We start from the raw sequence: 17,446 nt of genomic DNA on the forward strand, positions 1-17,446 counted from the left end.
AACAAGGTTCCTCAAACATTTTTTGAGATTACCAACCAACTAGTAAGTTAGTCAGCAATGCAGATTCTGGTTCATTCCCACCCTCAACATCCTGGTCAAATTTACTGGCTCTGAGTATGATTTGGTAGGCCCTCATCAGTCTTTGAGGAAACTGACCCTTTCTGTGTTTGTGGTAGTAGAATACTAGAATTCAAGCTCTTCTTCCTGAGACTAAGTTGCCACAGTTATTTTTTAAAGGTAAATACTGAATATTTCTACTGTCAAGATTAAATCAGAATTAACCCATATAATATTCTGAATAGATTTTAGTATCTTACCTTCTCTTCCTTATATATGGAGGCCATTTCCTCTTATTCTATCAGTAAATACCTCTTATGTAAAATATATACTGGATCTTTTTAAAAAGGATAAATCATTTTAAAAACACACACAGAACAATGATTACATTCCAAGCCCTATCTTATGTGCTTTATAAATATAAATGCTCTTAATCTGATATTAACTTTCATTACAACTCTCACTCAAGAACCTAAATGTTATTTATTTATTTATTTATTTATTTATTTACTTACTTACTTATTTATTTATTTATTGGTACTAGGGATTGAACTCAGGATCTTGCACTTGCAAAGGCAGGCAGGCAGTGGAACCACTGAGCTAAATCCCAGGCCCACGAATCTAAAACTTTTAATACCTTATTATAATGGTTTTCTACCTTTATTCCAGTTGGAAGTCATCACCCCAGTAGTCAGTTCCTTTTTTCCCATCTCAAACAAAGGCACACTACAGTTGGAGTTTACCAAAGCAATCTAATGCTTCATTGCTGGCCAAACGAGCCTACCAGAAGTTTGTCTTCTTTTTAGACTTCCTTTCTGTTACATCCTCCTTAGAGATCACCCTTCCTGTCACTAATTCAATTCCAATCCTCTGATGCCATTATGAAGAGCTCCAAATTTCTGTTATCTGCCAGTCCTCCCAGGCAGAAACAGCTTTTCCTTTGAATTCTTTAATATTTGTATACATAAACCTACCCCATGGGAGCTCAGTTTTATTAACATATTACCCTGGAGGAAACTACCTAATTGAATTTGTGATTGGGTATGCAGGGAGATTGTTTTAATTCAGGTTTCATTAGATATGATTTATATACAATGGCATTTATCCAGTTTAATTGTAGTTTGGTGAATTCTCAGAAATGTATAACAGATAAAACCACAATTAGATATAAAATGTTTCTATCACCCTAAACTGTTCTCTTTTGTGCCTTTGTAAGTAAATACCTCCCCCCAATCCTAGTTACCATTAAGCTGGCACTACAGTTTTTTTTCAAAATTTCATATAAGGGAATCCTACTGTAATTCATGGCCACCAAACTAGTATGGCAGAAAACACTCAAGGAAATTCTAAACAGAAACAGTGAGTGAACATCACCGAGGAGCCCCAGGGAAAGAATACTTTTAAAAGAGTAGTTAAACAAAAGGAAAAAGAAAAAATCAGCCTTGAAAATATAAGGATAGAGCAAGTAAAAACCTGTCAGTAATAATGTTTGTGTGAATGATCTTAATTCCCCCAGTGAAAAGACACAGACTGGCAAACTTGTTCAAAAGACAAAACCTAACTATACGTTGCCTACAAGAAACATACCTCACCATAAAGAAACACAGACTTATTGTGAAAGATGTAAAATACTCCATGCAAACCAGTGCCCAAAAGCAAATAAGAATAACTTATCCTAATATCAGAAAAAGTGGACTTCAAGCCAAAACTGATGAAAAGCGACAAAAGGTCACTACATACTGGTAGTGGGTCAAATTCAATAGGAAGATATAGATATAGGTAGATAGATAGATAGATAGATAGATAGATAGATAGATAGATAGATAGATGCACTAAATGTCAGCATACTTCATTGCATAAAACAAAAACTTCTTCAATTAAAAGGATTGACAGACATCAATGCAATTATAGTGTGGGAATTTAATAGCACTCACAAATAGGTCAAACAAATGGGATTCAACAAAGAAATATCAGAGTCAAACCATGCTATGGAACAAAAGGACCTAACAGAGAGCTATTGACTGCTTTATCTAAAAGCAGCATAGTACATATTCTTCTCAGCAGCCCATGGTACTTTCTCTAAAATAGAACATCTTAGGTTACAGAGTATATTTACTTATTTATTTTTCCATTAAGTTTACTGGTACATTTAAAGCAAACAATACAGCACATTTATCATTTGGATCTTGTGCCTTTACATGATACATGCACATGATATATCTTGGTCCTTGTTTTTTCCCATACCCCTACCCTCCCTTCACCCCTGCCCTTTACCCTTCCCTATTTACAAAGACTTTGTTTCCATTTTTTCACATATATTTAAATAAATATAAAAGAATGGAAATAACCTCTTGCATCCTATCATATCACAATGGAATAACACTAAATCCACAGTAAAAGAAACCGCACAAAGTACACAAACACATGAAAATTAAATGATACTCTTCCTGAATAACCAATGGGCTACAAAAAAAATCAGGGAAGAAACTGAAAAATTCCTAGACTCAAGTGACATTTGAAGTATACAATACACTGATACCTGTGGAACACAATAAAAGAGGTTTAAGATCGAAGTTTGGCTCTGAGTGCACACATTAGAAAAGTAGAATATTACTGAATAATCTAATGTTGATGCATCTCAAGGGCCTAAAAAAACAAAAGCAATCCAAACTCCAAACCTATTAAAAGAAAGTAACTATAAAGATCAGAGCAGACATCAATAAAGGATGAATGAATCACAAAATAGGTTCTTTCAAAGTATAAGTAAGATTAAAAAAAAAACAAAAAACAAAAAATCTTTAAACAGATTTAGCAATGGAATAAAATATCCATCTCAATGAAATTAGAAGTGAAAAGACAAGCTGGGCGTGGTGCTGTAATCCCAGCATTCCGGAGGCTGAGGCAGGAGGATCAATGTGAGTTCCAGACCAGCCTGGGCTACACAGTGAGTTGCAGTGCAGTCTCAACTACATAGGGAGACTCTGTCTCAAAAATAAAATCAAAAACAAAAACAAACAAAAAGAAGTGAAAAGACAAAATCACAATGGATATTGCTAAAATCCAGAGGATTATAAGAAACTATTTTGGAAATTTACAGTCCAATGAACTGAAGAATCTAGAAGAAATGGATGAATTTCTAGACACATGACTTACCAAAATTGGACGAAGAAGATATAAAAGCCCTGAGTATTCTGATAATAGGCAATGAACTTGAGGCAGTAATAAAACTATATAGTACCTAGGAAAAGCCCAGGACCTGATGTCTTCATTGCTGAAATTTGCCAGAACTTCAGAGAAAAACTAATGCCCATACTTCTCAAACTTGCCCATGAAACTGAAAGAAAAAGAACACTGCCAAATTCATTCCTTGAAGCTAGCATTACCCAATACCAAAACTAAGTGTTAGGGTTTAGATCTAGACCGTCCTCCAAAAGCCTCCTGTGTTCAGAGGTGGGTCTTGCGGGAAGTGACTGGATCAGGGGTTTGCTATAGTCACTGGCACAGGCAAGAACATCCTTAACAACAAAATCCCAATTGCACAAGAAATAATTCCAAGAACCAACATATGGGATTATATCAAATTTAAGTTTCTACACAGCATAAGAAACAATCAGCATGGAGAAGAGACAATCTACAGAATGGGGAAAATTTTTTGCCAGCTACTCTTCAGACAGAGGACTAATATCTACAATACATAAAAGTAACAACTAAAAAATTAGGTGCTCCTCAAAACAGAAGATTCATTCAAAAATAGAAGAAGTACAAATGGCTAATAGATGCATGAAAAATGGCCAGCATCTTTGGCCATTAGGGAAATACAAATCAAAACAATACTGAGATTCCATGTTATCCTAATAAAAATGGTTACCCTCAAGGACTCAAACCAACAAATAAAAGATATGAGCACATGAAATTCTGCACAGACTTCTGATTTACTTGATACCCACTTATCCATGTTTCTGTAATGGTCTCTACCTTCTGTTGTAACCCTCCAGTTTCTGATATCCTGGAACAGATTTCTGTTTTAAGGCCTGGCTAGGCCGTGTCTCTCTGGACTGTAATTTCCGTAGGAATAGTTATTATTTTCCATTTTTTTATCCAAGAGCCAAATTATAAATTTATAATTTATAATTCCACAATGGTACTAAATGGACAATGATCCCTTAGTTTAATATATTTTCTAAGACATTTATTTTCCCTAGTTACTCCAAGAGAAGCTAAAGCTTTTGCAAAATTTTTCCAAAATATCTAATACACATTAAATATATGTAAACTTCACAGAGACGTTACATAACATAACGTTTCTATAACTTTTACCTTCTTTTAAGTTCTCTGGTTCCAAAATTCTCATGACCGACACTTTGCATTCTAGTGTTTTCTAGATTGTGCCATTGTCTCCCTTGTTTGTATTTCATAATCTCATTTTGCCACTCATCCTCAAAGGCATGAGCATCACCTACATTAAACACAAAAATAAAGAGAATATATACTTAGGTATCAACTATCAGTAAGTGCCTTGCTTTCCCTCATACTCCATGCTGGCCTGGTGTTTTCATCGGCTTACCTTCAAGACAGAGAGGTAGGAAGCTGTTTTTTCGGCTAGGATAATATTCCCATTCCTATATTTTGTTCCCCTATTCCTAATGATGATCTGTTTTTCACTCACCTGTCTGGATATCATTTTGTTCTACCCAATGGCCTGGCTGACCCAATTACACTCAATCATGATCTGAATCTGAATCATCTCACAGTGGTGCTCCTGTAGTGGGATGCTCCTTTTTTTTTTTTTTTTTTTTTTTTTTTTTTGAGACAGGGTCTCACTACCTAGTTGAGACTGACCTGGAACTCACTATGTAGTCCAGGCTGGTCTCGAACTCACAGCGATCCTCCTGCCTCAGCCTCCCAAGTGCTGGGATTACAGGCGTGCGCCACCACGCCCAGTTTGGGATGCTCCTTCTGCGGCTAGCATCCCTCTTCACCTCATCATCCTCCTGTTTAACCCTACTGCATAAACTCTATAGTCAATTTCCAAAGACAAGATACCAACTGGGGACTGCCAGTTTATGTTGTCATGGAAGTTAAGTAATCTAACTGCCATAACAGCAATAAACATAGATGATAGCTCCTGTTCTTTCACAGTTCCCTTATCATAATGTGTTCCTGAACTAAAACTTTCTCCAACATGTAACTTGTTGTGAAATAGTCAATGTAGGTCTAGATTATAAAATTACAAAGGATACAATTAAAGAAAGGTCAATATATTGTGGCTTCCATCTTATTGCATAATTTATCAAAGCTACTTCAGTAGAATTCCTTTTACTAAAATAGTGTAGTAATTTAAACCTTTTATTCTGATAAAACATTACTCAAAATAGATGATGAAATAAGATTGAATATGACTAAACTTCAATCATTTTACTTTTAAATGAAAATACAAATAACTGAATATTACCATTAAAATAAAATTAAAATTTGATTTCAATTGTTAATATATCTTAGTATACTTAAAACTATAATGAGAAGGGTTAGAACATTAGAAAGACCTAAAAGCATTGAAGAAGGAATGCAAATCTAGAAAATGAAAGACTTACTTGATAAAATATATATTATTTAGGGTACACCAGGAATCAAAAACTATATAGAAAACCCAAATTTTCAAAATACAAAATAGTTTTAAGTAAACTGTGACCCATTCATGATGTCACGTTTAGGTTATCACTGATAATGTTTGTTTGTTTGTTTGTTTGTTTATTTTTGGTACCGGGGATTGAACTCGGGTCCTTGTGCTTGCAAGGCAGGCCACGGAACCACTGAGCTAAATCTCCGGCCCCCGATAATTTTTTTTTAAAAATGAATATGATGGGTGATTTTGACAATTAGAATGGTGAGCTAAAATAAGCACAATACAGGGCAATGGATTTAGCTCAGTGGTTTTGCCACCTGCCTCACAATCTCAAGGGCCTGAGTTTGATCTCTGGTACTACTACTACTACTACTATTAGTAGTAGTAGTAATAATAATAAGCACAATATAAACAATATATAAACACTAATTTGAAAAAAATTATGTGTTTACACATATATAAAACTATGAAGAAAAAAACACACTAAAGCAATATTCGTTTTTATTTGGAGTTGGCATTACAGATGATTTTTACTTTCTTCAAACTTTTCAAATATACTCCCTTGATAAAAAATATTTAAATACAGATTTTACCTACTGGTAATGTTACTAAGTAAAAATGCAAAAATTCTATTTTCTAAGTACAACACAAGAAAATAAATGATACCCCACATTGTCAAAAAACACTGTAAAAACATCGTTAAATGATTAAATCACAATTTTACTATTGTGGGAGAGCATTCCTCGTACATGTTCTTCATAACCTACATCTTATGAAAACTGGTCAAGTTCCACAAATGTAGCTGAAAGCTTCACTTTATATGGAAGAATACTTTTGTCATAGCTTACTTTCACTCATATTGATGAACTCTTGACTGAACTCTTCGGCTCCAGTCTTCTTGTTCTTTGACTTTTTAGTAACATGAGCGTGGTCATGGATATGATGACCAACAGCCATTTTTTCTAGTCCACAGTCAGAATCTCTCACTGCTTTCCTGGTTTCCTTTATCTGCAAAAATAAAATAAAAATAATATATAAATTGACTTATTTCTAAATTTCACAGAATCTTGTCATTTAAGAAAGTAATCCATAGATCTACTCCTCCAAAAATAATGAATAACTAGCTGGGTGTTATAGCACAGACCTGTAATACTGGAACTCTGAGTGACTGAGGCGGGAGAGGATCACAAGTTCAAATCCCACCCACCTGGCCAACTTGCAATTTAGAGAGACTCTACCTCAAACTAAAAAATGACCTGAAGATATAGCTCAATGTGAAGGCTCTGCATTCTATCCCTCATACTACATTTTTTAAAGAAGAGTAACGATACGCAATGCTATTATTGACTTACAGTAAAACTGTAGTAATAGGTTTCTATTTCCTAAAATGTTTAAAGTAAACATTTCTAGGACAGATATCAAGAATATGATTTAACCTTTTTCCAAATCACAATAACATATTTAAAACGAATTTAATTATATAAAACTCGGTGCCTTTAACACTGTCTTTGACAATGTAATAGATGGAAGTGCATGCTACATTCCTACAAGTAATGCCAACTACTCATCAATCATGTCGATGGGTTTGAATCTCATTGTTCCCACCATGAACTCTATGAAAGCATTATTAGAATTTTTATGATAGGAAAAGATTAATATTTTGAGACATCTTTAACTATATCATTTATATATAAGACTTTGTCACTTTTAGCAAATCAAGATTAAAATATCTAGGATGAATTTGCAGAACTATGGCAAGGGTATTAAGAGTATGTGCTTGTGTATGGGGAATAAACAATTATTTCACATTCCTTAGTCTGAAAAACCTAAAATTTTACTGTAAGTCCTAATAAGGAATTGGAGGAATGGGAATACTCACACCACAATTTGTAGAAGTCAACAGCTCTCATCACTATGGTAACCTGATAATTTCTAGATAAAGACGAATGTGCACATACCCTACACAACCCAGCAATATCATTCTTAGGTCTTATAAGAGACCTGTATAATGATTAATTAGAGCAAAGTTAGATACCCTTCAATATCTATCAACAGAAAAATGGATACAAATTTGTGCTTTATTTATATTTTGAGTAATACATAGAAGTTAAAACAGATAAACCAGTACTGTATGTATCAACTTGAACAAATCTCGGAAGCCTATTACTGAGCCAAGGACACATTCAATAATAATACCATTCGTATAAAGTTCAGAGACCTGAAGAAGTAATCTATTATGTTTTATGATGTGTACATAAATAATAAAATTACAAAAATATGCATAATAATGATAAACTTCAGACACAGGAAAAAGGTTGAGAAACAGAAAAGGGACCTGGAAGGAGTATACTAGAAGCTTTAATTGTGTCAGTAACACTTTTTGCTTAAAAAGAAAACAGAACAAGAGACAACTTGAAGCAAATAGAGAAAAATGTTATGTTTTGACTAAACTGGGGGGCAGAGATGTGGTTATTCATTATATATCCTTTCTGTACAACTTGAAACATTTCATTTAGTTGACTATAGGTAGGATGCTTCATGATTATCATCTTGTCCATATGTGAAGATAAAAATCAATCAAGAGATAATTATATAAAAGAAGTCATCCTCACAGACATGGGGGCGGAAAGGACAAACAAAATACCATATACTAAATACAACTGAACTTTAATGGTTTTCCCAGTGATGAATGCCTTACCTATCACCATGCCCCTGTCCCCATCTTGCCACTCTTTACCAAATCAAATGTAGTAATTAATATGATGTAGGCAATCTATCACCCCACAACTTCGGAAAGCTCTGAGAATGTTTGCAAAATACTTACTCCTGCTGGAGCCCTATGGGTTTCACTTGAGGCCTGGAAAACCTTTGGTGCCTCATCTCCTATTTTGGAGTAAGTCATAACTGAGAAAAAACAAAAGGAATGTCCACTTGGACCCACTGAAAGGTGATCCTACAGGCATAAAGAGATTATGAATTTAGACTCAGGTCAAATCAAAGAATTAATGCAAAAGGGGTCAAATAAGTAACAAAAGTAGCTACCTGTTCTACTAAGGATAGCATACTACCAACACACTTTATCCAACTGCCACCCCCATAGCCTCCTTCACACTTTGGGGGGTTTTGGAGGGGGTACTGGGGATCGAACTCGGGTCCTTGTGCTTGCAAGGCAGGCGCCAGAACCACTGAGGTAAATCCCCAGCCCCTTCCTTCACTTTTGATATAAATTTCCACTCTCTGTAAAGTATAACAAGTGATCTGTTCAGATATCCTTAAGTCTTTGGGTCTTTGTACCTTATATTTAAATAAAAATGCTATGTCCTTAAAACTTGGGATACTTCCATAGTCCGAGGTTGAACCTTATTACAATGTTGCCAATGGTGAGCTGATTAGCTATGCTCCAGGAAGTTTCATTTGAGCACTCTGAAATTATTGATATATCCAAACTGAATGACTAAATTATTTAAATCATTATTTTTTATTTTAATATTATGGGTAAAAATGTATGAGTATTAATGCTAGTTGAAAAGTACTGTATTTGGATTGTATGGATCTAATCTAGTCCCTAAATATCGTTCCTGAAATTTGTTTTCAGAGTTTTAGTAAAATGCAATGTGCTATATATCCTTTTAAGCAGACAGCTTATGAATAATGAAAACATAAAAATTCACATAAAATGTTCATTTACAAGAGCAACTCAGTAGAACAAATGTTTTCAAGGCTGAATTTTAAAAATTGTGAATAGTAACCAGTGTTATTTGTCAAAATTGTAGGCTGTGAAATAAATTTTGTAGGACATTACCAGGATTTGTAAAACATGGAGTAAGATATAAACTATCAGAACACAGTGTAAGTAGTACAGTCAGTTTTTAATGAAACCTTTGATTCATATATAGAGTGGACAACAGTTATGCATAGGTTACTCATGTGAGTTTTTTTGTTGTTGTTATTGTGGAGTACAGTTTGAAAGTCACTACAACTTAGGGTACCAATAACTAAAAACAATATACTCATCACCTTATTTTTACTATTTACAGAGTTGCTTTGTAATTCCTGCAACCCAGAAGTAATCAATGATATGTAGAAGGAAAGCACCTCCATTCCTATGAGCAATCAATTCTTTTACCTCATCTGTTGAGGAAAAATTTGAACCATGTATTTCCATAGAGAAAACTTAATGTAAGGAGCTAGGGTTGGGCAGTAATAAAGCAAAAAAGGAATGCAGCTGTAACACAGAGTGGTAACAACAAGAAGCAAAGTCACCGCTACTTAATCTGAGAAGATGTCCTGGAGGAGGATGGTTATGAGTCTTGAAAGATGATGTAGAAAGGTGGAAAGGAGTAAAAGGGGCAGGTGCACAGCAAAGGGAAAAGAAAACATACTTGAGCAACATAAATGAACCATTTGGTTGAAACAACTTTTCATGTAGGGTATAGATACTTATATTTGTCCTAAAATTGAAATGGCACAAAGCAAATGGGCAGGTGGGATTTCCCAAGCCTAATGGCTAAGACATTTCCCACCCGACACACCTTCATGCAATATGACCTTGACATATCTTTATCAAGAATTTGGATCTATTTCTCCACTCCATTTGAATCTGGCTGGGCCTGGTGACAGCTGTGACCAAGAGACTCACAAAGTCATGCAGGATCAATTCCCTGCACCATAGCCCTTAACTGATCAGGCAGCTTCTGTCTGCTGCACTTTGGATGTCGGTCACCATGTAACAACAGTACTGAGGCACCAGATGTGTGGATCAAGACATCATCCTAGCAGCAGATATTTCCACAGCCACACCTCAGCTATGCCACCTTGTTCAGAGATGAGCCCCCCCCATTTGAGCCCTTCCAAAATTTCTGAAATAGAACACATGTTTTAAGACTATAAATGTTGGGGGTTTTTCCCCAAAGCAGTAATAAACTGAACAATGACCATATGATAGAAATGATAATTAGTTTCTTATACCTGCAATATGTAAGCACTAAGGGTCACAGGAGAAAAAAAAATCTCCCTTTTAAAAAGCAGTAGTTGCCTGAAATAAGTTATCATATCCAAGGTTTTGAAACTTGACAAAGGTGTATTGAGTTAAAATGCCGAAATGGCACAACTCCAAGTTCAAAGTCATAGGAAAAGGCTTCTTTACAAAGGAAAAAAACACTCACAGGGGCACATAGTAACTTTCTTCCAGTTCAGTTTGACTGTCATGTATTGGAAACAACAAGGAAGCCAATGAGAACTGAGCAGGGATCTCACAGTCACAGGCAGGACTAAGGCCATGCTTCCCTGTTTTCAAAAAATTTAAGCAAAAGAGCAGAACTTTTGCACCGTTTGTACCTATCACAGAGAGCAACTGTGCCGGAGGCATCTGCTTGGAAGGCTTTGGCAGCAAGCTGGCCTGAAGTTCTGGAAAATGGCAAGGAGCCCCAGAAGAGGCCATTGCCAAGGAAATGTCCAGCAGAACTGGAAAAAATTCTTCCATTCAAGCCTCAGAGAACCTCCTGGGTATATTGACCCGGAACTTGATAATGATTCAAGATGAATAAGCTGCTTAATTATAAGTATGTGCTGCTTAAATCTTCTGTAAATAGTAGCTCATGAGGAGGCAGCACACATGGTGATTAAAACCACAGTTCTAGAGCCAAGTGACCTAGATCTGCATCCCAGGCCTTGCTAACTTGGGACTTCTGGCCTACTGACTATTTAGCTCTGCTGGCCAATACGGCATCCATGACCATGGGGATGACCATCGAGCACCTGGAATGCGACTGCTATGAATTGTGATGCCCTGTAATTTGAAGTACATACTGGATTTCAAAGACTAAGTTCCACCAAAAATGTGAAATACCTTATTAATATATTTATATTCATTACATTTTAAAGTGATGATTTTAAAATGTTAAGTTAAACAAAATAGACTACAAAATTAATTTCACCCATTTCCTTTTACCTTTGTAATATGGAGAGCATAAAATTTGAAATTTTATACTTTTCACAAGTAATATTTTTGTAAGACGATACTGCTTTAGAAAGATAACAAATTCAGCTCCTAGCATTTTGATACATGTTAAGAAAAGTTGTTCAGCTGAGTGTGGTGGAATTCATCTGTAATTCCAGCAGCCTGGGAAGCTGAGGCAGGAAGAACCAAGATCAAGCCCAGCTTGGGTCACTTGTCAATTTAGAGGAACCTTGTTTCAAAATTTTAAAAGGCTGGGGAATTAGGTCAGTATGAAGACCCTGGATGCAATACCCCATAACACAAAGAAGAGGAACAAGAAGAAGGAAGAGGAGGAGAGGAAAATGTATCCAACTTAAGTACCTAGAATGTTATATATGTAGGAAGTGCTCCATTCCTTCTTTCCGTTCTTCTTTCTTTCTCCAATTAACCCAACGAACATTAATTGAGCAACTATTATGTGCCAAGTACTTTTCTAGGTGCTTAGATTACAGATTTGAGAGACAAAGAAACAAAGCAAAATTACATTAGCCGCTCTCTCAACAGTAAGGGTAATTATCTATTTAAATTCAGTGACTATTTATGTAAGCTAACCTCTCTGTTCAGCAATTCTTATAAAAACAATTCTAAAGTCTGTTGTTATTGGTGCTACTTTGTGCAAATGAATGAAGCTATGCTGTGCTGTTAACCTCTCCTGTGGAGAGCCCAGCTGTTGGAAACCTGAGGTCATAAAATGGTACACCTGGGAACAGCAGGACAGCCAACTGCAGTGAAGACCCTAAGCCCAGACTTTGAAAAACCTAAACTAACAGAGATTGGCAAAATCCAAGAAGAGTTCAGAAAGGAGATGTTAAAAGGCGGAGAGTGGTGGGGAGAAAAAAGGAAGCAAGAGATGAGATTCAAACTGAGGGCTTTCAAGATGCCTAGGGATAAGATGGCAACAAGAAGGAAGCTGCAGTCCACCGAGGCCTTCTATGATTTATAACAGGGTAGCATCCCAGACGTGCTCAGTCTTTCCATGTTAATGCCTCTAGGTCCCATGCATGTGTGTCTGGGATACGGATTTTTCCTGTCAGATGCTGGCTAGTACCTGGAGGGACAGCCCACAGCATGGCTGAGAAGACAAACAGCCATGCTTTACAAAGGTAAATCATGCTGGCACAGTCATCCACTCTCCCTATTGCCAACCCAGACTTCTCCAACTTGCTCCCTTGAGACCCTGTCTAAAGGATTGTAGTCTCCTCCACCCTGACTGGCCTCTTTCCTTTGGTTACTCACATTGCAGCCAGGGCAGCAGAATCTGGGGTGTTACCTTCCCTAGTTAATCTTTTGATCTCTTTCTACTGTTCTCACAATAAAGACTAAAACCCCTTATGGGGTTGCAATTGGGAGACAAGCCCACCTAATAGCTGTCTCCCACTTGCTGTTTATACTCACCCACCCTGACTTTTCAGTTTTGTTTCTCAGCCTCACCTCACTTCCTCCCACCACAGAGCTTTTCCCTTCGGTGCTTCACCTGTCTATCCCTTGCCCTTAGTCATACTTTCCCAGAAAAGCAACCCTCTCCGGCAGGCATGTGACACTATGGCCATCCCCTCCCATCTTCCATCTCAGGGTAATTCACATTCATTGGGGATTATACGAGTAATTTCACTTCTCTTTCTACATTGCAGGCTCTGAAGGTAGAAACTCTGGCCTCTCTGCTTACCATTTATTCACAGCATTTTGCTCACAGTATTTGGTACACAGTACATACTCAGTATTTGTTCATCATGTATTCCACTAACATTTTGTGTGAATGGTAAGTATATACAACCCAATGTACATGACATATGTTGCTTAGAACACAGCATAAAACATAGTAAGTGCTATGTTAGTCATTGTGTTATTAGAAGAGTTGACTATGGATTTTGTTCCATTTAATGAACTTTTAACATCATCCTTGTACCATATGAAATTTGAGCTTTATACACTGTGCCTCCAAATGAATTCCTAGGATGTCTTTCATTTCACTGTCATTAGTATATCAGATAAGTTAGAGTATCTCTGATACCAACATCATATAGCTAGTAAAAATTAGGTATCTCTAGGCACTGGTATTTAGCACAAAACAATATGTAAAGTTAAATACCAGTGATTACTTATATATTATAATTATACTTTAGTAGGATAAATATCAGAAAATTTTGGAGCAGGAGAGATGAAGAAATGGACTAAGAGCTGTTACCTGCAATGTCAACAACTATAATCATCAACTGGATGCTGGACACAAGATAAATGCTTGCATGTAGTATCTAATTTACTCCTATTAGCAAGCAGGCATCACAACCTCATTTTATTTATTTGTTCTCATTGAGTTTATAGGTACTTTTTAGGTATACGGTACAGTTACATTCATGACTGGGATCTTGTACCTTTACATGACAGGTCTTGGTTCTCATTTTTTTCCCCCATACCCCTGCCCTCATTTTATAGATGAGGCTTAAAAAGAAATGAATACTGAATGTAAAAAAAAATAGTGATTTCTATCAGGAAGATATATAAATGACCAATAAGTACATGAAAATATGCCCAACTCCTTAGTTATTAGGGAAATACAAATCACACAAATGAAAGGCCATTTGACATTCATTTGGATTGCTCTAATAAGTTTTAATGGAAAGTGACAAATGTTGGCGAGAATGTGAAAAACATCAGAATCCTCATACCCTGCTATGAGAATGTTAAAATGATCCAGCCACTGTGGACAATAGTGTGTACGTTGCTCAAATGACTAAAGAGAGTTGTCATATGGCCCAATTCTACTCCCAGGTACGTACCCAAGAGCAATGAAAGAATATGTTCACATAAAACTCCTACTGTAATGTCTACAGCAGCATTAATCATAAGGTGGAACAATAACCCAAATGTCCGCCCACTGACGAATAGATAAAGAATTGGTGGCATGTCTTTATGCTTTGATAAGGCTACAACCTAGGTGTACCTTGAAAACATTGTGCTAAATGAACGAAGCCAGATATACCTATATATTCATATCATTTGTCCACAGTAGTGAAATCTATAGAAACAAAAGTAAAGAAAGTGGCTGTGTGCAGCTGCAGAAGATATGGGGAGACAGGGAAATGGGAACTAAGAAGTAAAAAGTTTCTCTTCGAAGTAAGGAATGCTTTTAAATTAATTGTGATAAAGGTTGTACATTTTTATAGTATACCAAAAATCATTGAACAGCACGCTTTAATTACATGTTTATATGACATATAAATTATATCCCAATCTTGTTTGTTTTTTAAAAGATTTTTTAAGTGATAAGACCAAGAAAGCTATAATGCTCTATTACTGGATTGGCTTTTGTTCTGGCTCTAATGGTAAATAGTTTTGTCATATGCTGAATCTTCATACTGGCTGCTCTGTTGACTGTTATTTCAGTGGCACTTTAGTACCTTGAGAAGAAATTTCAACTGTTGTTTGCCAATCTCTTAGGCATTAATAGATTTTGTGTTTTGTTTTAATATTGTCCAATCAGGTTTCTCCACACAGTCCTGATCTGTTGCTGAACTAATATAATGAGCTGTTTAAGAAAACAGATTTCCAAATTAAGTCTAACCTGTAGACAGCAGGTGTTTACACAGAAACCTTTACTTGCAGGGTCCCTTAGAAGGCTCACAGAAAATGCCTGCTGTTTTGGTACTGGGGATACAGATGAATATGACAAGTTTTCTGTAGTTGAGGATGTATGATCAAAGCTCCTTTCCCTACTCAAAGGCAGATGTTCAAGATTAACACCCCATCTGGATGCCAGAATGCTACCTCTCCTATAGGCAGAGGGTATTCCTCAGTGGCCTGTGCTTAAGGCACACTTTTGCAGTTATTTCTGATAGGATGACAAAAGAGCCTCACCTCCATGGTCTCTCCTGAGAGTTTCTCTAATAGGAGAGGTTGCTGTCTGCCTGAGGTCATTAAGTGAAGTGTGGCAGGCAACAGGAAGAAGTGAGTGACCTTGAACTACTTTTTAATTCCTGTTTTAAAATCTGCATCACAACATTTCTGAAGGCTCAGAAAGGAAACTAAGATTCTATCATGTTCATGAATTTTACATTCCTTCAACTAAATTCTCATTATTTCTTATAATGTAGCTGTCATTTATCACTTTTGCTAAGATCAGGCATAGCGTTGGTTTTCTTGGGCCCTCTAAAGAAAATAAATTTATTAAAATAGATTTTGGAACAGTCACCCAATGCTTACATGTGGCCCTTGTGCTAGTAGGACTGAGACACAAAGTAAGAAAAATTCCTCTTCTCAGTGGCCTCATCTTCTCTCCATATGCTGGGTGAACTGACTCTGAAATCGGCCCAGAAACAGTACCCACCCTAGGAGAAGGGAACTTGCTGTGTGAGGTGTCCTAAATGGAGCCAGATGTGCAAGTTATCACTTTTCCTTCTGCTACAGTGAAAAGTGTTTGGTGAAAAATTTAACCTTGCCTTGCCTGACCTTTTCGGTTTGGTTTCTGTGGTGTAATCATTAAGCTTTTACAATGTCATGTGTAATAGGGGTGACTTTGTTCTCCTTGGCCTTAAGCCACACTTAATAGTCTACCAATGTGATTTGAGATAGGAGCTGGCTGCAGTGGACAGTCACAGCATGGGATCGGGACACACCAGGTCGGAACAGTATAATTTAGGGAGGGACCTGGTCTCTGTGGTATAAGTCAGCCTCCAGAAGGGCTGGTTATTAGAGCCTGAGATTGGCCTTGTGAGCAGCCAGACATGTCCACCTGATAGAATACCTATAAAAGCCCTTAACCCTGAGTCTCAAATGACTGCCCTACTCCTTGTACATTGCCCTACTCCGGTCACACATAGATGCCAGAGAATCATATCATCCACACCCTTGTGAGCAGGATGGCCGGGACCTTCATGTGTGGAACTTTTCCTGGACTCTGTGCTATGGACTGATTTCAATCTGTAGCTTTTCCTTATAAGAAGCCATACCCAGAAGTATGGTTTCAGTGAGTTCTGTGAGTTCCTCTAGAAAATTCTCAAACACAAAATGTCTTGGGAATCCTTCTAATTCAAAATTGGTTCAAGAGGTGAGAGTGGTCTTAAGTGGACTGTGCCTCCTCTACCTTTGCAGTTAGCTAATTTATGCAGCAATCAGGCCATAAGCAGTAGGTAGATCTGAATCAGGTAAACTGGACCATAAGTCCTACCTCTCTCAGTGCTGAGTGTCCCCTTTTCTCCCATCCTCTTCTGTCTTCTATCTTAAATTTCTCTTCTTCTAATTTAACTGTTATATTGTACTTCATCACTTACCAAAATCTACTCTAATAAGGACCAGCAGAAAATCTTTTTATATAAAGTTACATAAATCTATATCACCTTGGGGAATACAGATAGGTTGACTAGTCAGGCCAGGTGGTATAAATCAGTTATTCTCATCTCCAGGGATTTCACAGATTTGAATGATAGGCAGTAAATAGCACTAATTTACTTAAGGTTTGAATCATATTTTGTTAGTCTGTAACCTTCAGCAAGTTAGTTAAATTCTCTAAGACTCCATTTCCTCATTTTTATTTTTATGTATGTATGTATGTATGTATGTATTTTTATTTATTTTTTTTTTATTATTATTATTACTTTTTTTACCAGGGATTGAACTCAGGTCCTTGTGCTTGCGAAGCAGGTGGCAGAACCACTGAGCTAAATCCCTGGCCCCATTTCCTCATTTTCAAATGAGAATTAATAGCAGTGTCTACCATCTAGGGTTATTGTCAGAAAGAAGTTACCTGAATGTCTTTAAGTACTAAAATGGTT

General features: G+C 36.6%; 1 protein-coding gene across 1 annotated transcript in view; it reads right to left on the bottom strand.

Moving 5' to 3' along the window:
• The window catches only part of LOC104868939 (myeloid leukemia factor 1), a 52,205-nt gene that overhangs the window by 24,128 nt on the left and 10,631 nt on the right, over positions 1-17,446 (bottom strand). The window contains exons 2-4 of the mRNA XM_033759690.1: positions 8,505-8,633; positions 6,529-6,688; positions 4,375-4,513 (exon numbers count right to left, since the gene is read on the bottom strand). Coding sequence (XP_033615581.1) covers positions 4,375-4,513; positions 6,529-6,688; positions 8,505-8,582 — 377 coding nt within the window. The 5' untranslated portion in view covers positions 8,583-8,633. The remainder of the gene's footprint in view (positions 1-4,374; positions 4,514-6,528; positions 6,689-8,504; positions 8,634-17,446) is intronic.

This window comes from Fukomys damarensis, unplaced genomic scaffold (genome assembly GCF_012274545.1).
Source record: "Fukomys damarensis isolate Sample0158 unplaced genomic scaffold, DMR_v1.0_HiC HiC_scaffold_37, whole genome shotgun sequence".
NCBI lineage: Eukaryota > Metazoa > Chordata > Mammalia > Rodentia > Bathyergidae > Fukomys > Fukomys damarensis.